The sequence below is a fragment of the Giraffa tippelskirchi genome, chromosome 8, assembly GCF_054371585.1.
Source record: "Giraffa tippelskirchi isolate mGirTip1 chromosome 8, T2T-mGirTip1v1.2.pri, whole genome shotgun sequence".
NCBI classification, from domain to species: Eukaryota; Metazoa; Chordata; class Mammalia; order Artiodactyla; family Giraffidae; genus Giraffa; species Giraffa tippelskirchi.
This window is the reverse complement of record NC_137282.1, coordinates 25,006,705-25,033,640: the sequence shown is the minus strand read 5'-3', so window position 1 is coordinate 25,033,640 and position 26,936 is coordinate 25,006,705. Positions and strand designations below refer to the sequence as shown.

The following is a 26,936-nucleotide window of genomic DNA, read 5'->3' as shown; positions in this document are numbered from 1 at the left end:
AAGGTTGGGGGGAGGGGCACAAAGAGGGTGGGTAAGCAGCTAGAGCAGCCTTCTAGGCAGGACAAGTAAAGGCAGAACTTTCAAACATTTCCAGTCAGTCTGTGTCCCTGGGATTAAGGCAGCATGGGTTCCGTGGTGGGAAAGAGGCCAAGATCACCAGTTCACTAAGTGCATTAGGATTCTCCCTCCCCAAAGCAGTAGGCCTCCCTTTAATAGACTTTAGGGATAATGACTTTTCATACTGTCCATGGGGTTCTCCAGGCAAGAATACCAGAGTGGGTTGCCATTTCCTTCCCTAGTGCAAAATAGAAGGGGGAAAAGAGGGAAGCAGTGACAAATTTTATTTTCTTGGGCTCCAAAGTCACTACAGATGGTGACTGTAGCCACGAACTTACAAGACCCTTGCTCCTTGGAAGAAAAGCTATGACAAACCTAGACAGCGTATTAAAAAAGCAGAGATATCACTTTGCTGACAAATGTCTGTATAGTCAAAGCTGTGGTTTTCCCAGTAGTCATGCACGGATGTGAGAGTTGGACCATAAAGAAGGCTGAACATGAAGAACAGATGCTTTCAAACCATGGTGCTGGAAAAGACTCTTGAGAGTCCCTTGGACAGCAAGGAGATCAAACCAGTCAATCCTAAAGGAAATCAACCCTGGAAATTCATTGGAAGGACTGTTGCTGAAGCTGAAGCCTCAATACTTTGGCCACCTGATGCAAAGAGCCGACTCACTAGAAAAGACCCTGACGCTGGAAAAGATTGAGGGCAAGAAGAAAAGGGGACGACAGAGGATGAGATGGTTAGATAGAATCAACGACTCAATGGACATGAATTTGAGCAAACTCCGGGAGATGGTGGAGGACAGAGGAGCCTGGGGTGCCACCTTACATGGGGTCACAGAGTGGGATAGGACTTAGAGACTCAACAACAAAAACAAGGGGGATAATGATCAATTGTTTCTTTAGAGAGATCACTCGGCACTACAGTAGATGGTTTGGAAGGGAGAGACAATGGAATCAGGGAAGTAGATTATAAAACTGTTGAAGAGATGGGAGCAGGGATTGAAGCTGTGGAAGCCTCTTAAGACTCACCCTATACGGAGAAAGACTTCTCTGAATGCACTAGCTTTCCCTGTCACCTGCCTGCCCATCTCCACCCCAAATCCTGCAGCACTAGTGAGATCTTCCGCCCAAACGTTGGCACTTAATTGTCTTTTATTTTATTCCCTGTTTCTTTCCTCTGCATTACCGGAGTCTCCGTAAGTACGAACAGTACAATAAACGTTTACGGAATTGAGACGGCTTGTGAAGTCGCCCAAGGCCAAACAATGCGCCCTGTGTTACTCAACGCCCCCGCTGCACACGCGGGTCCAGCCCTTGGCTGCGGCGCGCAGTCAGGACCAGTCCACGGAGCGGCTTTGGCAGGGTTGATTGAGTCATTGCATCCCTGAGCTAATTATCGCCTCCTGCCAAGACCTCGCAGGCGGACTCTCCAGAGCCGCTCCAGACGCCCAGCTCGGCTGCGAGACCCGCCGCGTCCACCAGAGGGCGCGTCTCCCCGGCTTCCGCATTCGGAAAGGCCCGTTCTCAGGGCGCAGCCAAAAAAAAAAAAACGCGGATCTATTTCGGCCCTCTGCCGTTGCCGTACCCAGGCTGTAAACAGGAAGTGGAATTCTATTTGGGACTTGACGTTGGGGTGAAAAAAGGCCAGGGACCTGGGGGGAGAGGCGCCCACTCCGCCGGCGCGTACGTTTTCTGGGAGCTCGGGCCCCGTCTCCATTGTGTCTCCGTCGCCGGCTCCTGCTTCGGTTCACGTGTTTTGCCACGACCATGGCCGAATACTCGTACGTGAAGTCCACCAAACTCGTGCTCAAGGGAACCAAGGCCAAGAGGTAAGGACGCGGGTTTGCGTGGGAGATTCTCGCCCTCTTTCTCGACGCCCCGCCGCCTTCCCCTCCCTGGGGCGAGTGTCCTGGGGCCCCTGGCAGCCGTCATTCAGACTCCCAGTCCTTGGGCCTGGCCTCCTGCCGGGATGCACAGATGTCAGCGCCCACCTGGGGGACCAGGAGCCACAAGGTCGGATTTCCCTTGATGAACCCCCACTGCCAGACCTATGCCTGGTAGGACTGTGTTAGTCTGATTGTGTGGGTTATAACAGTAACTTCCTTTATTAGGGATAACTGTTTTCAACATTGCCTCCCTGCCACCTTTTAAAAAAATTAATTTTAATGCAGTATGCAGATACGGATTTTGAAAAGGCTATGGGTTCGAACCTGGACTCCACCAGTTACTAATCTTGTGGCAGGTTCGTTACGATCTTTGAGCTTCCTCTTGGGAGGGGATTAGTGATACTCCAAAAGAGTTGTTTTGAGGATTAAACGAGGTGACATGTACAGTAAATAAATAGAGCCAAATGCAAGGAAGAAGTTACCCTGGTGATTTATGAGTATGAGATTTTTTAGGAAAAGATATCTGCCCACTCATACCTACACCTCTTTTTTAACTGGTAGATTTGCTCAGGGTTGATCATTTACACAAATGCTGAGCATTTCATCCTGGTCTCAGTGATAAGAGTTTTAGGTACTTTTAGATGGAATGGAAGGAAAGTATCAAGAAGCAAACTGAAGCCACTACTCTTAAGAACTCAGCCTAGGGGGCTGGGATTAAGAATTTATCCTGAATACATGCGAAACTGTTAACTGTCTGAATTCATAGGAGGGAGGAGAGAGTTAGCTTCTGAAAGCTTATTTTGTGATGAAAATACAAACAAGTGTGTCTTATAATCATTCTAACTATCAATATAATTAACACATATGTAGCATTTCATATGTGCTAAGAACTATTCTGAGCAATGCCTATTAACTTTTTTAAAAGTCACTCCTGGGCTTTTTATTGTCGAGATATACTACATATACTATAAAATTCGCCTTTTTAAAGTAGAATTCAGTGGTTTTTAGTATATTCACAAGGCTCAGCACTGTTGAGTTGCTGAACATTTTCATCCTCTCAGAAGGAAGCCCCACCATCATTAGCAGTCACTCCACATTCTGCTCATCCCCTAATCCCTGGCAACCACTAATCCACCTTTTATCTGTATCAGTTTGCCTCATAAACATTCCATATAAATGGAATCATACAATATGCAGGGTCGGACACGACTGAATGACTGAACGATACAATATGCAGCCTTTTGTATCTGGCTTCTTTTACTTAGGATAACATTCTCAAGATTCATCTATGTTGTATCAGTACTCATTCCTTTTATGGCTGAATAATATTCCATTAAGGGCTTCCCAGGTTGGGAAAGACCAGAGATCTCTTCAAGAAAATTAGAGATACCAAGGGAACATTTCATGCAAAGATGGCCTCAATAAAGGACAGAAATGGTATGGACCTAACAGAAGCAGAAGATATTAAGAAGAGGTGGCAAGAATACACAGAAGAACTGTACAAAAAGATCTTCATGACCCAGATAATCATGATGGTGTGATCACTCACCTAGAGCCAGACATCCTGGAATGTGAAGTTAAGTGGGCCTTAGGAAGCATCACTACGAACAAAGCTAGTGGAAGTGATGGAATTCCAGTTGAGCTGTTTCAAATCCTAAAAGATGATGCTGTGAAAGTGCTGCACTCAGTATGTCAGCAAATTTGGAAAACCCAGCAGTGGCCACAGGACTGGAAAAGGTCAGTTTTCATTCCAATCCCAAAGAAAGGCAATGCCAAAGAATGCTCACACTACCACACAATTGCACTCATCTCACACACTAGTAAGTAATGCTCAAAATTCTCCAAGCCAGGCTTCAGCAATATGTGAACCATGAACTTCCAGATGTTCAAGCTGGTTTTAGAAAAGGCTGAGGAACCAGAGATCAAATTGCCAACATCCGCTGGATCATCAAAAAAGCAAGAGAGTTCCAGAAAAACATCTATTTCTGCTTTATTGACTATGCCAAAGCCTTTGACTATGTGGATCACAATAAACCGTGGAAAATTCTGAAAGAGATGGGAATACCAGACCACCTGACCTGCCTCCTGAGAAATCTGTATGCAGGTCAGGAAGCAACAGTTAGAACTGGACATGGAACAACAGACTGGTTCCAAATAGGAAAAGGAGTATATCAAGGCTGTATATTGTCACCCTGCTTATTTAACTTATATGCAGAGTACATCATGAGAAACTCTGGGCTGGAGGAAGCACAAGCTGGAATCAAGATTGCCGGGAGAAATAACAATAACCTCTGATATGCAGATGACACCACCCTTATGGCAGAAAGTGAAGAACTAAAGAGCCTCTTGATGAAAGTGAAAAGGGAGAGTGAAAAAGTTGGCTTAAAGCTAAACATTCAGAAAACTAAGATCATGGCATCTGGTCCCATCACTTCATGGCAAATAGATGGGGAAACAGTGGAAACAATGGCTAACTTTATTTTGGGGGGCTCCAAAATCACTGCAGATGGTGATTGCAGCCATGAAATTAAAAGACGCTTACTCCTTGGAAGGAAAGTTATGACCAACCTAGACAGCATATTAAAAAGCTGAGATATTACTTTGTCAACAAAGATCCGTCTAGTCAAGGCTATGGTTTTTCCAGTAGTCATGTATGGATGTGAGAGTTGGACTATAAAGAAAGCTGAGTGCTGAAGAATTGATGCTTTTGAACTGTGATGTTGGAGAAGACTCTTGAGAGTCCCTTGGACTGCAAGGAGATCCAGCCAGTCCTTCCTAAGGGAGATCAGTCCTGGGTGTTCATGGGAAGGACTGATGTTGAAGCTGAAACTCCAATACTTTGGCCACCTCATGCGAAGAGCTGATTCATTTGAAAAGACCTTGATGCTGGGAAAGATTGAGGGCAGGAGGAGAAGGGGATGACAGAGGATGAGATGGCTGGATGGCATCACCAACTCGATGGACATGAGTTTGGGTAAACTCCGGGAGTTGGTGATGGACAAGGAGGCCTTGCGTGCTGCGGTTCATGGGGTCACAAAGAGTCGGACACGACTGAGTGACTAAACTGAACTGAACTGAAGGTGGTCAGTGGTAAAGAATCGCCTGCCAATGCAGGAGACTCAGTTTTGATCCCTGGGTGAGGAAGCTCCCCTGGAGAAGGAAATGGCAGCCCACTCCAGTATTCTTGCCTGGGAAATCCCATGGACAGAGGAGCTTGGGGGGCCACAGTCCATGGGGTTGCACATAGTCAGACACGACTGAGTGCCTAAACTACCACCAGTGCTCCATTGGATGGATATAACACATTTTGTTTATCCATTCATCAGTTGATGGACATTTGGGTTTCCATTTTGGGGGGTCTCATAAATAATGCTGCTATGAATATTCTTATGCAAGTTTCTGTGCAGACCTATGTTTTCATTTCTCTTGGGTGTAAACCTAGGAGGAGAATCGTTAGATCCTGTGGTCTCCATAAACCTAATTCCATGTTTAACTTTTCAAGAACTCCAAACTCTTCTGGTTGCACCATTTTACATTTTCACAAGTAATGTATGAAGATTATGCCTTAACTCCTAATCCTCACAGTAAGAGTTGGGTTAAATTGTTATCCTCATTTGTATAGGTGGGGAAACTGACAGATTAAGTAAGTTCTCCAAAAAAATCACAGAGCTAAGAAATGACAGCATCAGGATTCTAAAAGGCAGTCTGGCTCCAGAGTCTGTTCTCTTTAACTATAACACAATATGAACAGGATCAGAAGTAACTTCTCTGTATTAGAAGAGGGTATATCAAGGTATATTATTGTATATCAGTAATTTATATATCAGTGTACATCTTAGAAGAGGCTTTTAAGATTCCATCTTACGACATTTAGTATGCAAATCAATATATCTAAACTCATCTATATAAATTATCTCCTGTAGTAAGAAGAAAAAGAGCAAAGAGAAGAAGAGAAAAAGAGAAGAAGATGAAGAAACTCAGCTTGATATTGTTGGTGAGTCAATTTTCTATTATTTCATTCTGGGAAAAGTTAGCATTGGTTGAGATCCCTTTAAAAATATTTTCCTAGAAGGGATAAGTAGTAAAAAGAAAGTAGAAGGAATTATGGCCAACTCACATTTGTCTTAAAATGCTCAAATATTAAGAGTTACAGGTTGCTTTTATGTTCTAGTACAGTCAGTGTCTGATGCCTTTTCTTCATCATCAGAACAAAGCACAGGAGAGAGGAAACATAGGTCTCTGACTTAACAGGTGCCACTGTTAGACTATTTAACAGCCCAGAGATTCTGATATATCATTTTAAAGGCCTGATACATATAAATATCATTTAACCAAATGTATTTTACAAATTATTTTCTCTCTTTTTATCATATTGATGTCCAGTTGTCCCAGCACTATTGATGAATAGACTTTCTTTCTCATTAAAGTGCTTTGGTGTCTTTGTCAAAAATCAGTTCACTTTATATGTGTTAGTCTATTTCTGGACTCGGTTCCAGTGGCTTGTCTATTGTTCTATTGATATATTTGTCTTGATTACTGTCATTTCATAAAGTCTTAAAATCAGGTGATGTGAATCTCCCAGCTTTATACTTCTATACTTCTTTATACTCTTGTAGATCCTTTGTATTTCCATATAAATTTTATAATCACTGTATTACTTTCTACAATAAATCCTGTTGGATTTTCCAGGAGAACTGTATTGAATCTAAATCTAGGTCATTTGGGGAGAATCACCATGAAGTGTACTTGTCAGTATAGCACAGAACATATAAAATACAAATAATTTTATATCACTAACTACTACATTTTTAAGAAAGAATTAATGATCACAGGACGTTGATAATGATTCTGAGTAAAGCATTTTTTTTTACCGAAAACAATTATAACTATAAGCCAGAAATAACTCAAATTATCATGCAAACCTCTCACTAAATTATCTGAATTGTAGTAAAATATACCTAACATAAAATCCATCACTTTAGCCGTTTTTAAGTGTACAGTTCATTGTCCTTAAGTGCATTCCCGCTGCTGTGCAGCCATCACCACTATCCATCTTCAATTCAAGGTGAATTTTTTTTCATCTTGCAAAACTGAAACTTTACACCCATTTAACTGTAAATGCCCGTACCTCACTCTCCCCTAGTCCCTAGCAACCACCATCCTGTTTTTTATCTCTCTGAATTCAACTACTCTAGAACTGCAAAATTTAAAAAGTTAGAAGTTATAATGACAACAGCAACAAGTAAGAACCTTCTGTCACAAATACAAAATGTGAATTTAAATGACTGATTTTATGTTTTAGGAATCTGGTGGACAGTAACGAACTTTGGTGAGATTTCAGGAACCATAGCAATTGAAATGGATAAAGGAACCTACATACATGCACTTGACAATGGACTTTTTACACTGGGAGCTCCACATAAAGAAGGTTTGTGTCTGGTAGAGGCAATGGGATGGAAAAGGCCACTTGAAGTTAATATTTTATGGCGTTCATTCACTTAGGCTAAATTCTAACTAACAGCAAATATATGCCAAAGGAGTGAATCCACTGATTTGACTCTTCCACTTTTTTCCTTCCTCACTATTTACCAGTTATTGGCAACTCCTTCTTTCCAGTATAAGCATTTGAAAACATTCTGTGTAGTTCCAAAAGGGTATCCATGGCAATCAAAACTAATGTGAATAATTGAAATAATAAGAGGAAAGAAAAAGAAAACCTAGATGAATCAAAAGTTTGAATTCCTTTACTCTTTAGACCTTTTGCCACAGCTAACCCGGGGCACTATTAATCTGAAGTTTTCTCTTTACTTTTAGCCCATGGGAAGAAGCACTCATGAGACACAAAGTAATTAGAAAATTACAAAGAGCTTTTTGTCCAAATGGTCAACCCTTGGATAAATTAAAGCATTTTAGTTTTTTAAACATTAAGTGCTTATTTGTCTATGTGCTGCCTGCATTTTAAAGCACAAAGAGATAGTATCTTGGAAGTAACTAAATAAATAAGCATCATGCTGACCTATCTCATTAGATATGTAAAACTAAACTTTAGGTTTTTTTGTGTTTTTTCACATATGCTCTCATTGACTGTTAGAGAATTTCTAACTAAACTAACTAAAGTTTAGTTTTATATTTAGAAGATAAAGTTTTTTGGTTTTTTGGTTTTTTTGACTTAACACAAATTTATTATTATCATACATCTGTAGAGGTCAGAAGTCCAAAGTGAGTCTTGATGATCTAGAATCAAGAGGTTAACAGAGCTGCATTTGAAGATAAAGTAACTCTTGATACTATGAATACTATGTCGTGTGTTAAGTTGCTGACTCATGTTCGACTCTTTGTGACCCTATGGACTGTAGCCCGCCAGGCTCCTCTGTCCATGGGATTCTGTAGGCAAGAATACTAGAGTGGGTTGCCTTTTCCTACTCCAAGGGATCTTCCCAACCCAGGGATTGAACCCACGTCTCCTGTGTTGGCAGGTGGGTCCTTCACTGTCTGAACCACCCGGGAAGCTCATATACTATATTATGATTACATAATATAATATTCTTAACATTTGGTTTTAAAAGAAAAAGAGCTACTTTTTTTAAGCTCAAGAGTATTTTTACATGTATATTTATAAGAAATGTCAAATTTACTTCAAAATGTTTTCTCTTGTAGTTGAAGAGGGCCCTAGTCCTCCAGAGCAGTTTACAGCTGTCAAATTGTCTGATTCCAGGTAAGCTTGAGTTGAACTATAATTAATACTTTATAATACAACATGATACATTATAATAGGATATATCCATTAAAAGTAGTGTTTTTGAAGAATAATGAATTTGGGAAAATGTTTGCTGCATAATATAAGGTATTATATAGTACTTGTATTTAAAAAGTAGAATATTAAACTGTATACACAGAGCCACATTGTCCAGTATGGTAGCCACTTGCCACACATGGCTTTTGAACATTGGAACTGTGGTTAATCTGAATTTTATACACACATTTTTATGTTCCACATTTAATTTTCTCTCAGTTTTTAACATTTATTTTATTAATCTGAAGAATTGCCCTGAAATCTGGCTATGGAAAATACCTTGGTATAAATTCAGACGGACTTGTTGTTGGGCGTTCAGATGCAATTGGACCTAGAGAGCAGTGGGAACCCGTCTTTCAAGATGTAAGTACTGTTATTTTTTTTTTACAAGCTCCTTCTCAGCGTAGGAGAAAGTCTCTAACAGTCAACGAGAGCATATATATTCAGGAAAACAAAAAAGTAGAGTGCAATAATATAATGCATTAAATTTTTACAAACTAACATGAATTCATAACCTTCAAAAGATCTCAAAAAATAGTGTAACACAGGAAAAAAAAAACAATCAACAGAGTGAAAAGACATGCTATGGATTGGGGAAAAGTAGTTATAAGCTAGATATCTGTTAAAGGGTTAATGTCCAAAATATATAAGAAACTTATTCAATTCTCTGAGATCTGCTCTTACTGAAGTGGATCAATGATGAAAATAGCCAAATCTGAGCATCAGAAGACCTCGTAGTCTACCTGATACATGATCTCTGTAGTTCTGAGAAGCTAAAGAATTAAAAATAAAGTGTGTGTGCGTGTATGTGCCTGTGTGTGTAAAGGTGACAGTAGATAACTGAGGACTTGATTGATGGGTGAGTGTGTGTGTGTGTATGAAAGGCTGATCAGTTCTGAGCAATGATGAAAAGGTTTTATTACTATGGACCTTATAACTGTGAAGGTTTCTACACTTGATCTGAGCTCAGAATTAAAAAAAAAAAAGAAACATTCAATAGCAAAAACAAAAAAATTTTTTTTTTAATTGGCAAGGAAACTGAATAGCTGTTTCTCATTATATCAACAGAAGAGGCCAGCATATCATAAGGCAATATGATGAGTCAGATACTACCAGTCATACAGAACTTTAGGGATTTTCATTTCACTTTATTTTGGGGGAAGACACTGAGTTTTAAAATCTTAAAGATTTAAAAGTCCCCAGTGTAACAAGTAAAACTTTAACACAGAAAAGGGACTCCGCAGAAAGATCAGCAGCACAGATTTAAATCACCTTGGACTAAATCACAGCCACATCCCAGCTCACCAAGACTCATGCAGATAACCGAAAAGTCAGCCCTCACTCCCTCAAATAAGAAATTAAATCAAACTCATGTTATTAGCACTTTGGTCACTGGATATGATAGATGATTAAATTCTTCCTACACCCAAAAGTCCCTCACACATTGATTCTTAAAAGTTCTGAGCAATAAATTCAAAGGCATCGAAGGCTAGCTTTTCTATTTTTTTTCTGCATTTCTTTTTTTTTTTTTAATGTTATTGAAGTATAATTGATTATACTTCAACTATGATTTTTTTTATATTTTCTAATTATGGAGTAAAATCTTAAAATATTACTATTTGAGTAAAATACATTATATTTTTTTTCTTTAAAGCTAATTAAAAAAAAAACTGACTAAATCAATTATATCCTAGTAAATCTTTGAGACCAAAGGAAATGATTCTATTCCATATAGTTAGAATTTAGTCCTACTAAATCTACTAATATATTAAAAGTATTTAATGTGATTATCTTTGAGTAGTAAGATTATAAATGATTCTAATTTGCTTTTCTATGTTTTTTTTATTTTCTAGGTTTTCTTCACATTCTTGTTCCTGATTCCTTTTAGATTTGGGAAGGAATCAGTTTAATCTCAAGACTTAAGAATCCTTTTGCAGATATTCTTATAACTTACTTCTTATTATTTTGTTTCATTTAGGGGAAAATGGCTTTACTGGCCTCCAATAGCTGTTTTATTAGATGCAATGAAGCAGGTGATATAGAAGCAAAAAGTAAAACGGCAGGAGAAGAAGAAATGATAAAGGTAATCATGAGAGTTTTCTATAGACTAATGCACGTCACATATATGATGTGACTACGTCTCTTTAAAATGTTGCAGTCTGATCCACACTCACTGTGTGTAATGCATTAGTGAGGGCCATGGTGGAAGGCAGAAAGAAATAAGGGAAAAAAGCCTTTTTTAAAGCGGCCTAATCCTTATAAACAAAGCATAAAAATCCATGTTACATTTACTCTACTATCAGCATAACTTAAATGCATCTATCAAGTATGTGTATACGTTTTGTTTTAAATTCTGCGTCATATATTTGATTTTACTTTTTAAGTATTCTCAGTTTTCATAAACTTCAGTTTTACAGTCTTACAGTATTCTTTTTAACCTCAAAAAATATTGCTAATCTTCTGAAACAAGAATGTTAATACCAGTAACTCTTCATTTCATCATTTGGAGTTGATTGATGGAGAAAGAAATACCATTCTAGATAGCTCAGGAATTAGAAGTTTTAGTATATCTTCCATAGTTTTCTCAAAAGCCGTTTTCACTGCTAAAAATATCCAAAAAAAAAAAATTTAAATCTAAAACCTAGACTTTCTTGTGTTGTAAATTTTAAAAGTGTTAGTCATAATATTTTTCAATTATTCAATACATAAAACTATAGCAAGTAGCTCCAGGCACATGCGTGATTGTCTTTAGTGTTCCCATAAGGTAGTCACTATTATCTTTTAACTGTCCAGGGGAGGAACAGCCTCTAACCGTCCTTAAATCCTCACTGTTTTGATCAGTCACTGCACGGAGTCGCACAGCTAAAGTGGAGACAGAATGTGTACCCAGGCCCAACTGACCCTAGAAGTTACATTCCACAGCACATTGCTTCTCCAAAAGCAAGTCACTAGAAAAATGCTGGCGGGGCATTCTCTGGTGGTCTGCTGGTTAAGACTCCAAGCTTCCACTGCAGGGGCACGGTTCTATCCGTGGTCAGGGAACTAGATCCCACTCACCTATTTATTTCATTTTTAATTATATTTAATTTTTTTGTATCATGTTTAAATTGTTTATTTGGATTACATTATAAAAGTATGATTATTGAAGACAAACAGTGCAACTCTATGAGCAGTACTTTGCACATCTACAGAAGAAAAAAAAAATTATGCTGTATTTATCACCAGCTGCACCTGTTTTTATATGAAGTACCTGTCAGGTTTCCCTGGGTCTGTTTGGTTAGGCAGGTACCTGGAACCTCTGAGCAGCAATAATCCAGGACTCGGTCCACCCTCCTTTCCACATCGCAGGCTCTGCTTGTCTGTGTCAGGGTCCACCTTCCTAGACTGGCCTTATCTACCAGAACACATCCATTCCTGCCAAGGGCAGTATAGTGTCACAGGCCTGGCCCAGAATTTCCACAGTTCTTTGAGGACTTCTCCAGCCAGAGTGGTTACACACATATTAATTGCACATGCCTTATTATTGCCCACAGCCTTCAAAGCAATCTTGGAACGTGCTCTAAGCCACAGAGATCACTTTCAAGATGTCGGTCCTTCGGCTTGCAGATTGCCAGTTCCTTGGCCCTGAATTCTATCCCCTTCCTGCCCCACCCCATTCTCCAGGCAAGAATACTGGAGTGGTAGCCATTCCCTTCTCCAGGGGATCTTCCCCACCCAGGATCGAACCCCAGGCTCCTGCATTGCAGGCAGAGTCTTTACTGTCTGAGCCTCCAGGGAAGCCCTTTGCCTTACTCAGGTGATCTTAACTGCTATATCTGTGTCAGTTAATCTATTGTAGGTGATAGTATCTGTCAAACTTATGAAGATAAAAGAATTTAAAAGGGATAAATTCCAATTAGGTAAAAACAAATAGTGTTATGTTAAAAGCTTTGAAGTATTTGGTAATAGCCTGTGCACAGTAAAACAGCTACTGTCTTAAACTTTCAGTATTATAAAGTGAACACTAAATAAATAGCAGGATAATTTGATTCTATTGTATTAACTTTTGGAGCCAAAATTAAACTAGTTAAATTATTGCCTAATTGGTATAGTGATACCCAATCTGTAAAATGCTTTTCAAGTAATTTTCTCTTTAGTTTTTCTAATGTAAGGGCTGTAAGGAAACATAATAGCAATTATTTATGTATGTTACATATATATATATAAACATATCTAGAACTTGTTTTTTTCTAAATCTAACTGCCAAGTTGTTTTCTTCTTTTGTATAAGAAATCATCTAGAATATTCTTTAGTAATAAGTAAGGTGGGGCAAGGGAAGATAAATGTGTAACCTCTGTTCTCATATCCAATATATAGATCAGATCCTGCGCCGAAAGAGAAACTAAGAAAAAAGATGACATTCCAGAAGAAGACAAAGGAAATGTCAAACAGTGTGAAATCAATTACGTGTAGGTATTTTTTTTTTCTTTTAGAACAATAGGTTTGGCAGTGACATGCTTTTCAAGGCACCTAAAATAAAAGACCTGAAAGACAAGAAAAGACAACATAATGTAGACTCTAGGACAGGGCACTGAGCTGAATGCCTCTCATAAGGGTTCAAGTTTCAACGTTCCCATCACCTGGATTGGTCTCTTCTCCCTGCTCAAGGCTTCCCCAGTGGCTCAGTGGTAAAGAATCCATCTGCCAAGCAGGAGATGCAGGCCTAGTCCCTGGGTCGGGAAGATCCCCTGGAGGAGGGCATGGCAACCCACTCTAGTATTCTTGCCTGGAGAATCCCATGGACAGAGGAGCCTGGCAGGCTACTATCCATGGGGTCACAAAGAGTCAGACACAACTTAGCGACTAAACAGCAACAGTCCTGCTCTGTAGACTGGCTGTCAGTAAACGTTGCCAGGACACAGGAGACTCCAGCCAACACTCCCAACTGTTAATTAAGTTTGTAGAGGTACCCAGACAACTGCCTTCTTGATGGTGGGGTAGAAAGGTCATTTTTGTTGTTAAAAAGTTGTAAGTTATTTGAGAAAAGCAGTTTTTTTTCCTTAAGTAAATGAAAAACTTAAATATTTGTAAGCTTGTTAGTAAACATGTGTAATCAAAGTTTGAGACATTTTTCAAGAAAGGCATTTTCTTAACAGAAAGAAATTCCAGAGCTTCCAAGACCACAAGCTTAAAATAAGTAAAGAAGACAGTAAAATTCTGAAAAAGGCCCGGAAAGATGGATTCTTGCATGAAACACTTCTGGACAGGTAAGTAAATTTTTATTCATTTCCAGCTGTTTCCAGTGGCCAATAGAAGTGGTGTATAAACACATGTTCTTTTCTTAATTACTGTAATTATAAAACTTTTGTCTTTATTTCTAAGTTTTGAATGTAGTGGTATTACCTTAAAAAGGGACATTGTAAGTCTGGGAAAAGATCATGAAGAAAAAATATTTGGAAACAGCCAGATTCCAAGTGCTTATATATTTTGTTACAAGCAATTCAGGTTTGACTGAAACTATTTCATAAATTCATTTACCATCGACTTTTTTATAACTGTTAAAACCAGGGCTAGAAAGAAGTAGTTTGACTAATTTTAAAATTCAGTGGGTTCTGTTAAAAGTAGTACACGTTTCCAAAAATGAGATAAAAATCAGTTTAAAAATTTCTAAGTATAAAATTGAAGCACTTTGTTAAGTTGAATTCATACATGTGCAATATATTCAACAAGCACATTATTAATATTTATTTATTAGTATTCCTCTTTGAGAAAGTAGTGTCCTAGATTTCCAACATTAATAAAATGGTTGGAGAGGCTTGGCTGTGAGCTGACAAGTATAAACCAAGTAAGCACCAGATCAGAAGAGAATTTGGTATCTGCCACTTTTCAAGGCTTATGTTGCAAAGTTAGCTTTGAGATATTTCTTTAGATTACTTGAGAATAACAGTGCTTTATCCGGTGTTTCCTGTTAACCAGTTGATCAAGTGACTACCTGAAGATAGCAAATGATGTAATGATTATTTCCAGCTGAGCATATTAATGTACCTATTTCTAGGAAATCAAGAATAGGCAATAAAAGTAATCAGGATATGGACTTAAAAGAAACAGAATAAGGTCTGTGTCCTGTAACCTTTATCACTTAGGAAAATACAAATTGCTACCTTATTAAATAGAAGTTTGCTAAGTTGCTTCAGTCGTGTCCGACTCTGTGCGACCCCATAGATGGCAGTCCTCCAGGCTCCGCCGTCCCTGGGATTCTCCAGGCAAGAATACCAGAGTGGGTTGCCATTTCCTTCTCCAGTGCATGAAAGGGAAAAGTGGAAGTGAAGTCGCTCAGTCGTGTCCGACTCTTAGCGACCCCATGGACTGTAGCCTACCAGGCTCCTCTGTCCATGGGATTTTCCAGGCAAGAGTACTGCAGTGGGGTGCCATTGCCTTCTCCAAAATAGAAGTTTAGGGCATGCTTAAATTCAGAGGCAATTAAAATTGCTGTTACGGATTTTGAAAGCCCTTAGGCAACATGAGTTAAAGATTAGGAAAAGGTTTTTTTGTAAGAATAAAATCCCATGTATTATGAAACATAAAATTGAGAAGTAAACTTTTTAATTAAAATACTTTAATATAAGCAGTGTGGTAAGATAATAACTGAAGACACAATTGCTGAACACAAGTTTATGATTTTAGTAGCAGCTGACTATTATATGACATGTTTTTACATAGATTAATTTTTTTACTATTTGTTTTTTGTTTAAATAGGAGAGCCAAATTGAAAGCTGATAGATACTGCAAATGACCAGGATTTTTGTTTCTGTCTTCTCCTTTTGTTTTTTTCTGAATAATAAAATCAATGTTTTTACAGAATTATTGGGCTGTTTTGTAATTATTGCTGAACCAGTAGCTAGATTTAACTAAGATTAACCAAGTTTAATTGAGCTTCTCCATGGAGGTACTTTAGTTAACTGCAATGTTTCACAAGGAAATGAAGCTTGGAAAGTGGCACAGAACTTTTCTTTTCTGGATTTCATGTCAAAAGGATGAAGTTCTACTCTATGAAACTGATGTTTCTTGTGCAGTTTGTGGAAGCTGTCTTACTGCTTTACAGTCTTACTTTCCATTTCTTAATACACTAGGTGTCTGATCAGTACCTTTAAAAGGAAGTTAGAAACTCCCAGTAAATCAGCAAGGCTTTGATTCTGCCTCTGAAACTGCCCAGATCATACACAAGCCAAGCAAATATCAGGATGAGGGGGCTGGACAGAGAGAAAGAAATTGTATTAAGCAGTGGAGTGAAAACAGGAAACATCACAAAAGAGCGAGTAGGTTCAGAACAGAGGCTAAGAGTAAAATTGGGGAAATTCCCTACTTAGGATCGTCTAGCCATAACAGATATGTATATAATGCTTTCATCCTCACTTGTGGGATGGAAAGGGAGCTATTAAAGAGGTTCAGACACTAAGCACTGCTGAGGCCTGCTTTGCCCAGGCAGTTTTATGCCCAGCCTGTCTCCTGGGCTGAAACGCTGGGCTGGATGAAGCACGAGCTGGAATCAAGATTGCTGGGAGAAATATCAATAACCTGAGATACGCAGATGACACCACCTTTATGGCAGAAAGCAAAGAACTAAAGAGCCTCTTGATGAAAGTGAAAGAGGAGAGTGAAAAAGTTGGCTTAAAGCTCAACATTCAGAAAACATCATGGCATCCAGTCTTACCACTTCATGGCAAATAGATGGGGAAACAGTAGAAACAGAGGCTTTTAGGGGGCTACAAAATCACTGCAGATGGTGACTAGCCATGAAATTAAAAGACGCTTACTCCTTGGAAGAAAAGCTATGACCAACCTGCTGCTGCTAAGTCACTTCAGTCATGTCCAACTCTGTGCGACCCCATAGACGGCAGCCCACCAGTCTCCCCCATCCCTGGGATTCTCCAGGCAAGAACACTGAAGTGGGTTGCCATTTCCTTCTCCAATGCATGAAAGTGAAAAGTGAAAGTGAAGTCGCTCAGTCGTGTCCGACTCTTAGCAACCCCATGGACTGCACCCTACCAGGCTCCTCCGTCCATGGGATTTTCCAGGCAAGAGTACTGGAGTGGGGTGCCATCACCTTCTCCGATGACCAACCTAGACAGCATATTAAAAAGCAGAGATACTACTTTCCCAACAAAGGTCCATCTAGTCAAAGCTATGGTTTTTCCAGTAGTCATGGATGGATGTGAGAGTTGGACTATAAAGCAAGCTGAGCACCGAAGAACTGATGCTTCTGAATTGTGTTGGAGAAGACTCTTGAGAGTCCCTTGGACTGTAAGGAGATCCAACTAGTCCATCCTAAAGGAAATCAGTCCTGAATATTCACTGGAAGGACTGATGTTGAAGCTGAAACTCCAATACTTTGGCCACCTGATCCAAAGAACTGACTCATTGGAAAAGACCCTGATGCTGGGAGAGATTGAAGGCAGGAGGAGAAGGGGAGGACAGAGGATGAGATGATTGGATGGCATCACCGACTCAATGGACATGAGTTTGGGTAAACTCTGGGAGTTGGTGATGGTCAGAGGCCTGGCGTGCTGCAGTCAATGGGGTCGCAAAGATCGGACACGACTGAGCAACAGAACTGAACTGTCTCCTGAGTTACTGAACACAGTACTCAGGATGTCATCTAACCCTGTGAGTGTTCCTGAATCCAGGTTGTGTACCAAGTACCTGGACTTCACTGGAAATTCCACTTCAGTAGAGCTAAGGCTGGCTGATGCATTTTTATGTTTTTACAATTCCATGTTGATTCCAGTGCACAGCTATGACCAAGACCTGGTGTGACACCCTGTCTAGTTCTCAGCCTCTATATTCCATCTGTCACCAACTCTAGACTCCCATGGCCCCTCTACAAAAAGGTTGCTAAGCCACCAACACGAGCCTTGTAGAGGAACTCTTGTCGTAGCTCTCACCCTAATGTGGGAGGGGGTAATCTGAGATCTAGAGGACAAGAAACTAGGGATACGGCTAAACATCCTACAATGCACAGGACAGCACCCTCCCCCCCGAATAATTCAACAAAGAATTAACCAATCAAATTGCCAGTGGTGCCAAGATTGTGAAACTTGTCCTAGGACTTAGTCTATTCCTTGCTTTTGTCAGCTCCCCAACCCCTAAAATTAAATTTATATACATAAGAATTGTCTAGGATACCTGTCGATTTCCAAGACCCATCCTTAGAGATGCAGGCTTAACAAATCTAAGATTAGTCCCCCAATTTTTAACAAGTACTCCAGGTAATTCTGAAGCAGGCCTCTGAACCACACTTAGAGAAACTCTACCCTCAAAGAGACTGAGATTCCCTGGTGGCTCAGCTGGTAAAGAATCCACCTGCAATGCAGGAGACCTAGGTTTGATCCCTGGGTTGGGAAGATCCCCTGGAGGAGGGCATGGCAACCTACTCCAGTGTTCTTGCCTGGAGAATTCCCATGGACAGAGGAGCCTATCGGGCTTCAGTCTGTGGGGTTGCAAAGAGTTCAACATGACTGAGCAACTAAGCACACAAAAGACTTAAGTCTTATTTCCAGCACTAGCTTGGCATCAGGGACCCGCTGCCAGCTGACTGATTTCCCTGAAACAAACATTCTGTTAACCTGAATTTCTGAATGTAATACATTCCTGGATTACTTGTCACCATGCTCATCTTCGTGTTAACGCAGTTTCTGCCCCTGTTCAAGAGAGCAGGACTAATTACAGGTCTTGGCAACTAGAAGGATACAGATAGGCACGTCCTGCCTTCATGGAGTTCATATACTAGTGAAGGAGGATAACAAGTAAAAAATTGCAGGTAACAGGTGAGTGTTCCTTCCCTGTTCCGAGCATTGCATTTTATACAACCCCCATTATAGCAGCACTGAAGTCAGTCTAGGAGAGTGGCAGAGATCAAGAATGAATGTACAGAGAGCCATGCGGTCCACATTTTTCCATCTTGTACATGAGCATATCATGAGAAATTCTGTTTAAAGCACTGTCAAAATCAAGATACGTTCTGGGCTTCCCTGGTAGCTCAGTGGTAAAGAATCCACCTGCCAATGCAGGAGACATGGGTTAAATCTCTGACCTGGCAAGATCCCACATGCGGCAGAACAACTAAGCTCCTGCACTACAACTGTTGAGCCTGTACTCTAGAGCCTGGGAGCTGCAACTACTGAGTCCATGTGTCCTACAGCCTGTGCTCTGCGACAAGAGAAGCCACCACAATGAGAAGCCAGTGCACGGCAACTAGAGTAGCCCCTGCTTGCTACAACTAGAGGCAAGTCCACACAGCAACGAAGATCCAGTGCAGACAAAAATAAATAAAAAATTTTAAAAGATGCATTCTGATGAAGCATTCCCCTGACTTACTAGTCTAGTAAACTTATGAAAAGGTAGGTTATATACAATAAAAGTACAAATAAAGAAAAAGCTTCCCACACCTGATTTTGACTGCTCACACATTTTAAGATTAGATCATCTTGAAGATTTTTCTATCTTTATGTTCACAGACTCGCTCCTTTATCATCTCCAAACTGCTGTTAAACCCATCACTTTTTCATCTCAGACACTATTCTTCACTTCTAGAAGCCATTTGATCCTCCTGTGGTTTTTGCTTTGTTGTTAAAATTTCTTCTTCTCTGCTGAAATTTCCTATCCATTCATTAAAAGTCTTTTTTGGTGTTTTTGTTTTTAGGCAGTTATAATAGCTCCCTTAAAAATCCTTGTCTACTAATTCCAACATCTGGGTCAGTCACCACTGCTTGCCTTTCCTTTTTAATATTTTCTTCATCAGTTCAGTTCAGTTGCTCAGTCGTGTCCGACTCTTTGCGACCCCATGAATTGCAGCACGCCAGGCCTCCCTGTCCATCACCAACTCCCGGAGTTTACCCAAACCCATGTCCATCGAGTCAGTGATGCCATCCAACCATCTCATCCTCTGTTGTCCCCTTCTCCTCCTGCCCCCAATCCTTCCCAGCATTAGGGTCTTTTCCAATGAGTCAACACTTCGCATGAGGTGGCCAAAGTATTGGAGTTTCAGCTTCAACATCAGTCCTTCCAGTGAACACTCAGGACTGATCTCCTTTAGGATGGATTGATTGGATCTCCTTGCAGTCCAAGGGACTCTCGAGAGTCTTCTCCAACACCACAGCTCAAAAGCATCAATTCTGCGGTGCTCAGCTTTCTTCACCGTCCAACTCTCACATCCATACATGACCACTGGAAAAACCATAGCCTTGACTAGACGGACTTTTGTTGGCAAAGTAATGTCTCTGCTTTTAAATATGCTATCTAGGTTGGCCATAACCTTCCTTCCAAGGAGTAAGTGTCTTTTAATTTCATGGCTGCAATCACCATCAGCAGTGATTTTGGAGTGCAAAAAAATAAAGTCTGACACTGTTTCCACTGTTTCCCCATCTATTTCCCATGAAGTGATGGGACCAGATGCCACGATCTTAGTTTTCTGAACGTTGAGCTTTAAGCCAACTTTTTCACTCTCCTCTTTCACTTTCATTTTCTTCATATGTCTGATTTAATTAGACTGTATCCTGGATGTTGTGAGTAATACATTGTTGAAACTGTGGATTCTGTTTTGTCCCTCTGAAGAATTTTTGTTGATATTATTTAGTAGTTGATTGTTGATATTGTTTAATTTGGTTGATCTCAAGCTCCAAATTCTGTCTCCCCACAGTGGGCCACAACTGAAATCTCCCTTCCATTCTTTTAGTTTTAGCTGGGCTGCTTGAAGTCTGCCCCAAGGATGTGGGGTTCTGAGATTAGTGAGAGATTTGCGCTGTGTGGCTACCCTCTGTAACTTTCTCCTTTTTTCAAGATTTCCATCTCGTTTCTAGACTATTTAGTTGCTCTGAACTCTGTCCTCAGACTCCTCAAGTAAGATTTAAGTTTTAGTAACAATAAGGTTTCTGTATCAATATTAATGACTCTTAGTGGCACTGCCTGGGGCCTGCCCTAAGTTGAAAAAAATGTTAAGAATGTGATTTCCTTCTTACTAGAATTAATTCCCCTCAAATTTCTACATACTTTTGGTCACTCTCCATTACCTTTAGATAATTTTTACTATTTTGTCCAAAGTTTAATTTCTGTCGTGTGAGAGGGTTAGTCTAGTCAAGCTGCTCCACCATGACTTACTCAAACTCTTACTCCCTGCCCACTCTTCCCCAAATTAAGGACCTGCCTGGACTTTCCTAGATACAGATACAAAACTCAACATCTTACAGAAAGAAGTTAATAGTTAAAATAAAATATTCAAATATCTTAAAATAGGACTGCAGTCCTAAAATGGACCCAGTGTGCCAGAGGGCCCAATACCCACTCAAATGCTGTGGAGTTCCTGGGTCAACTCTAGCATAGACACTAAGCAGTCCGTAGTTTCAACTCTTTTTTGCAGGAATTATATTTACTCAATTGCTCCAAACTCTTATGATGCAGAAGAATTATTAAAATATGCTAGCTTAACATCATATTTTATTAACTAAATTATTATGGCATGATAGCTTTCGTAACAGGTGAAAAACATCAAAATGACTTTTCAAGATATTGTTCTTTTATGGTATTATTATCAATATTAGCCTAAGGGGTTTGATGCAGGTAACCTCTGTGATAATTTTTTCAGACTCACTCATCTTGAAATCCATTTCATTTAATTAAAAGATTAGCAAGAAAATGAGAAAAAGAATAATTTCATGCTTTTACTTCCTCTTTTTCCTCATTCACCTATTAGTTTACAGTGAGTTTGTGTGGGTGTTGTTTTGGTTTTTATTTTTTTACTTCAACAAGAGACATTTATTTATTACAGTTCCAGAGACTGATAAGTCCAAGAACAAGGTGCTGGCTGATTCAGTTTCTGGTGAAGGTCTCTTTGTGGTTTGCTGGACAGCTTCTTGCTGTGTCCTCACACCGGAGAGAGAGGTGGAGAAAATCTTTGAATAATTTTAGATTTACAGAAAAGTTCCAAAAATAGTAGAGTTCCTTTATACTCTTCACTACAGATCCCCTAATATTAGCATTTTATACAGGTGTTTTTTATGCATATTTCATTAAGGGAAATGGTGTTAAGGCAGGTTTTATTTTATGACATTTCCTATGTATTAATAATTCACCCCTAGGAAAATCTCTGGCACTATTTGATCTATTTCTATTTAATATTTTGCCACTGGGCTACTTCTCTTAATCCATTACTGAGGCTTATTTTCCATGATGGAGAAACAATAAGCATTCTTTCCATTTGGCCTTGTGTTTCAACCCTGCCTTCGTATTGCATTAAAAAAAAAAAAAACAAACCCTAGATTTTCTTTTCAGAGTGTACAGCAAGGACTTGTAAATTAACATCTGTAGGCATTCTCACAGTGTTCTGCAAACCTGATGAGGTTTTGCAATCCTGTTCTGAGTGCTGCTGGTAGAGAAAAAAAGAGTGTAGCACTACCAATTAGTGTTTATTTTTCCATCATGCTATTTCTTAATCCTGGTCCTCATACTAAGTGGAATTGTAAGGAAGAGAATACAGAAAATAAAGCATGTCTCTTTACTCCTTTAAAAAGGTGGAAACCTAAAGAAAGGTAGACTCCAAGATAAGGAATCAAGTCATGGTTTCTAACCTTAGTTCCCTAACTACCTGTACCACCTGGAAATTGAAGTTGTACGTGTGCATGCTCAGTCACTTCAGTCGTGTCTCTTTATGACCCCATGGACTATAGCCCACCAGACTCCTCTGTCCATGGGATTTCCCAGGCAAGAATACTGGAGAAAGCTGCCATTTCCTAGTACAGGTCACCTTTAAAGCAGAGCAGCAGGAAATTGTGCATGTGGATCTCTCCTATTGTTTGGGAAAATAATTTATTCCCCAATTCCTATAGAAACCTTCTTGTATGCCCCCTTGTTTTTCACTTTTAGTCCAAAGCTGCTCTCTAGGAGACCTTCTATATGTCCATCACATACTTCAATCTCTCCCACCTGCCAACCTATGATTACCAACTTTTCTTTTTCCATGTTCCTTTTACCGCCTTTTTCATTCCTCACTGGTGTGCTCTTTCCATAATACAGAAAAATGGACAAAGACTTAAGCATTTAGCAGAGGTGTAAACAAAAATTTCTAATAGACAAATTTCCTCTTGACTCTCCCACGAAAATGCCCCTCCTGACTCTTTTCAAGCTGAATTCAGCTTGCATGCCTGCGCACGCAGAGTCAGAGAATCCTGCACCACAGCCCAAGTACCAGTTTTGAAGCTTCTCATTATCCCCACCCATCAGCTCAGGCCTTGAAGCACATACCATCCACACCCATTACCTCTGCAGTTCCACACTGCTCTTCATCAGCATCCTCAACCCTCCAGAATGTGGCTCTCAGTCTTTCTCTTCACGGAGCCTCCCATCCTCGGTTTCAACTTCAGTACTGAAGTATCCTGACCATTCAATGAACCGATCTTTGGCTCCACCTTAAATTAACTACAGGCCAGCGAGGTTAAGCACTGTGCTTAACCTTCTTCCTAGATTGGAAATCCTTACCTCTAACACTAAATGACCCTTCAGGAACATTACTGCTCATTCTTTTAACAAGAACACTTCTCATCTTTAAACATTTTGAAATACACCTTCTCAGTTCTGAGCCCTCTCTGTTATTATTAGATTTAAGTAGTGTTTTATTTCTTGTATGTGTGTGCATGTGTGCTCAGTCATGTCCAACTCTTTGCAACCCCATTGACTGTGTAGCCCACCAGGCTTTTCCGTCCATGGAATTTTCCAGGCAACAATACTGAGTAGGTTGACATTTCCTCCTCCAGGGACCATTCCCTACCCAGGGATTGAATCCACATCTCTTTATATGTTTTAATCACTTTGACTGAATAGATGCATATTCTATAATTCACAGATACCACTCCTTCAGATTTGAGATACAGGTGCATATTAACATCTAGGAATAGATCCCATCTTTTTCTACGTGATCCTGATAAAATGAAGTATAGAATTGTGGTTGGTTGTGCATCTTGTATCTTTAATAGAACAATGACAATGAGACAATCCCTAAAATTTTAGAGTCTGGAGAACAGAAAGAAAGCTTATTTCAGAGATATTCTGAATTAAAAGCCCAATCCCTAAGGTGTATCTCCCCAGGTCCTTGATCCAGTCTTGCTTCAAGAATTCACACTTCTTCCAATGCCCATCACAAACTGCAGACTTTCTACAAAAAGATTGGAGACCATGAATACCACAGAGAGAAAGAGTGAAAGAAGTGTGGTTAAGGGAACAGGAGAAAAGGACAGGCTTGTAGAATTCCAGTTAGAATTTGAAGTGTGCTCCCCACAAAGTTTCGTTACTTAGAGAAGTTACGATCCTGAGCTCTGTAAATAATCAGTCACTTAATCATCATATATTTATTATACACCATCATTATGTGAGGTATTGCGCCAGATATTGCAGGTACAATAGTTACAACATAGACATGACCCCTGTCTTTAGAGGATCTATAGATTAAGGAAGGCAGACTTCAAACAAATAATAAATAACTGACTACTTATATCTACAAACAACTGACAAGGAAAAGTACAGGATAGCTGAGAACTGAATAACAGGGACCAAACTTGGTTTAGACAGTTGTAAGTCAGGGAAGGCTTCTCTAAGGAGGACATAAGTTAAGCTGAACTCTCAGGAGTTACATACGTAAGGACAAGCATGAGAAAGAACATTCCATGCATAGGAAGCCAGTGAGTAGGAACACTGAGGTAGAAAAAAGTGTGGTATTTTGGAGAAACTGCTTTAAAGGGAATGATTGAGGGGGTGTGATAAGCAATAATGCCTTTCAGAGAGAAAATCAGCAGCAATCTGGCTTCTAAGCAGAGCCTTCTGAGCCACAGTTGAGAATTCTGGACTTGACTGTAAGAATAATGGGAAATCACTGAAAAGATACTAAGCAGAGAAGCGAGAGCATAGGTAAAGAAAAAAAGAAATCTAAAGACCAGGTTCCGGGGCACCCCACAGATAGAGGTCAGGTGAGAAATAGAAACCAGGGAGGATATTGAATACACTTGTCCAGTGAGGAAAATAGAATCCAAAAAGAGTGGTATTCCAGATACAAAATGAAGTGCTCCAATGTTGAAGACATGACAATGGAATTGGGCATTTGAGGTAAAAAAAGAGAAGAGGTCATTGCAAGAGGTCAAAAAACCATGAAAAACCAGAATATTGGAAAAATTGCTTTTGTGGACATTTCAATCAGCAAGAATATTGATAGGAATCATGTTTAAAAGTGTGATAGTGAGCCAGATGTGGAAAATCTTCAAAGGGTGATGAAAAGCAGGAGCCATCAGGGTCTACAATGATCTTGAGTGGCCCCAGCTTCCAAGTCAAGTCAAATAATTGTGAATGTTTAGGGTGTCAGTAATACGAGACTGACCATATAAAAGTGTTGACAGTCAACTACTCATTAACCTACAAACATTGCAGGCAGATTCTTTACCAACTGAGCCACCAGGGAAGCCCATATAAAATTGCCAATTTTGCAATTTCGTATGGTTCAATCCAATATAACTGAATATATATAATATATGTGGTAGAATATATACATGAATTGTGGTTGACCTCATAAGATGATAGCTACTTATGTTAGTAGTATTTTCTTTTTCAGTTGTAAACTACCTTTGATTAGGAATTCCTATTTTACTGCATGTGTATCTTTTTCTTTTAATTGGAGGATAATTCCTTTATAATGTTGTGTTGGTTTCTGCCATACAACAGGAATCAGCCATAAATATACAGATAACGCCTCCCTCTTGAGCCTCCCTCCCACCCTCAATCCCCACCCCATCCTTCTAGGTCATCACAAAGCACTGGGCTGAGCTTCCTGTGTTACTCAGCAGCTTCCCACTAGGTATCTATTTTACACATGGTACTGTATATATTTCAATGCTACTCTCTCAATTCATCCCACCCTCTCCTTCCCCCCATCTCTGTCCACAAGTCCATCCTCTATATCTATGCCTCTATTTCTGCCCTGCATGCATGGATATCTTTCACGACTTCTAGTGATCTGCTCAGTACTTTTAGTAGGTCATTTAGTACTTCTTAATACATATGTTACTATAATTGCTACTGCTGACTTATGTTGTCATTTCAGGGTGAGAATCATTCTCTTCACCTTTCCAGGTTGGAAAATGATTGAGAAATACACTCAGGCATCAGGTGGGAATCAACATCAGCTTTACTACCGATTTAGCTGGAAAACATCCACTGCTGGAAAAGATCCAACATCTGCTGGATCATCGAAAAAGCAACAGAGTTCCAGAAAAACATCTATTTCTGCTTTACTGACTATGCCAAAGCTTTTGACTGTGTGGATCACAATAAACTGTGGAAAATTCTGAAAGAGATGGGAATACCAGACCACCTGACCTGCCTCTTGAGAAACCTGCATGCAGGTCAGGAAGCAACAGTTAGAACTGAACATGGAACAACAGACTGGTTCCAAATCGGGAAAGGAGTATGTCAAGGCTGTATATTGTCACCCTGTTTATTTAACTTACATGCAGAGTACATCATGAGAAATGCTGTACTGGATTAATCACAAGCTGGAATCAGGATTGCCGGGAGAAATATCAATAACCTCAGATATGCAGATGACACCACCCTTATGGCAGAAAGTGAAGAAGAACTAAAGAGCCTCTTGATGAAAGTGAAAGAGGAGAGTGAAAAAGTTGGCTTAAAGTTCAACGGTCAGAAAACTAAGATCATGGCATCCGGTTCCATCACTTCATGGAAAACAGATGGGGAAACAGTGGAAACAGTGGCTGACTTTATTTTGGGGGGCTCCAAAATCACTGCTGATGGTGATTGCAGCCATGAAATTAAAAGACACTTACTCCTTGTAAGGAAAGTTATGACCAACCTAGACAGCATATTAAAAAGCAGAGACATTACTTTGCCAACAAAGGTCTGTCTAGTCAAGGCTATGGTTTTTCCAGTGGTCATGTACATGTGAGAGTTGGACTATAAAGAAAGCTGAGCACAGAAGAATTGATGCTTTTGAACTGTGGTGTTGGAGAAGACTCTTGAGAGTCCCTTGGACTGCAAGGAGATCAGTCCTGGGTGTTCACTGGAAGGACTGATGCTGAAGCTGAAACTCCAATACTTTGGCCACCTGATGCAAAGAGCTGACTCATTTGACAAGACCCTGATGCTGGGAAAGATTGAGGGCAGGAGGA

At 39.8% G+C, this 26,936-nt stretch overlaps 1 protein-coding gene, 1 long non-coding RNA gene and 2 other non-coding genes across 16 annotated transcripts in view; 3 read left to right on the top strand and 1 right to left on the bottom strand.

The window, feature by feature from the left end:
• LOC145518087 (uncharacterized) overlaps positions 1–26,936 on the bottom strand; it is an 854,536-nt gene that overhangs the window by 818,690 nt on the left and 8,910 nt on the right. Inside the window, exon 3 of one of the 13 annotated variants that reach the window (XR_014062603.1) lies at positions 23,714–23,920. The exons of the other annotated variants lie outside the window; for them this stretch is intronic. This is a non-coding gene — a long non-coding RNA (uncharacterized LOC145518087). Of the gene's footprint in view, positions 1–23,713; positions 23,921–26,936 lie in introns of those variants that run through there. 13 annotated transcript variants of the gene reach the window in all.
• FRG1 (FSHD region gene 1) lies at positions 1,682–15,582 on the top strand. The gene is made up of 9 exons (XM_081521674.1): positions 1,682–1,892; positions 5,873–5,943; positions 7,252–7,377; positions 8,607–8,664; positions 8,991–9,105; positions 10,721–10,825; positions 13,099–13,190; positions 13,878–13,988; positions 15,478–15,582. Exons 1-9 carry the CDS (start codon positions 1,831–1,833, stop codon positions 15,512–15,514), a joined length of 777 nt encoding a protein of 258 aa, XP_081377800.1. The 5' UTR covers positions 1,682–1,830; the 3' UTR covers positions 15,515–15,582.
• LOC145519328 (small nucleolar RNA U2-19) lies at positions 9,434–9,513 on the top strand. The gene has a single exon (XR_014063734.1). It is a non-coding gene; the product is annotated as a small nucleolar RNA U2-19 (small nucleolar RNA).
• On the top strand, positions 9,640–9,711 carry LOC145519327 (small nucleolar RNA U2-30). Its single transcript, XR_014063733.1, has one exon. It is a non-coding gene; the product is annotated as a small nucleolar RNA U2-30 (small nucleolar RNA).

Excerpts from the sequence above, each read along its gene's own strand:
- FRG1 (XM_081521674.1), top strand. The coding sequence starts at position 1,831 with ATGGCCGAATACTCGTACGTGAAGTCCACCAAACTCGTGCTCAAGGGA. Across the intron at positions 5,944-7,251 it reads AACTCAGCTTGATATTGTTG|GAATCTGGTGGACAGTAACG; the intron begins GTGAGTCAATTT and ends TTTATGTTTTAG. Across the intron at positions 7,378-8,606 it reads GGGAGCTCCACATAAAGAAG|TTGAAGAGGGCCCTAGTCCT; the intron begins GTTTGTGTCTGG and ends TTTCTCTTGTAG.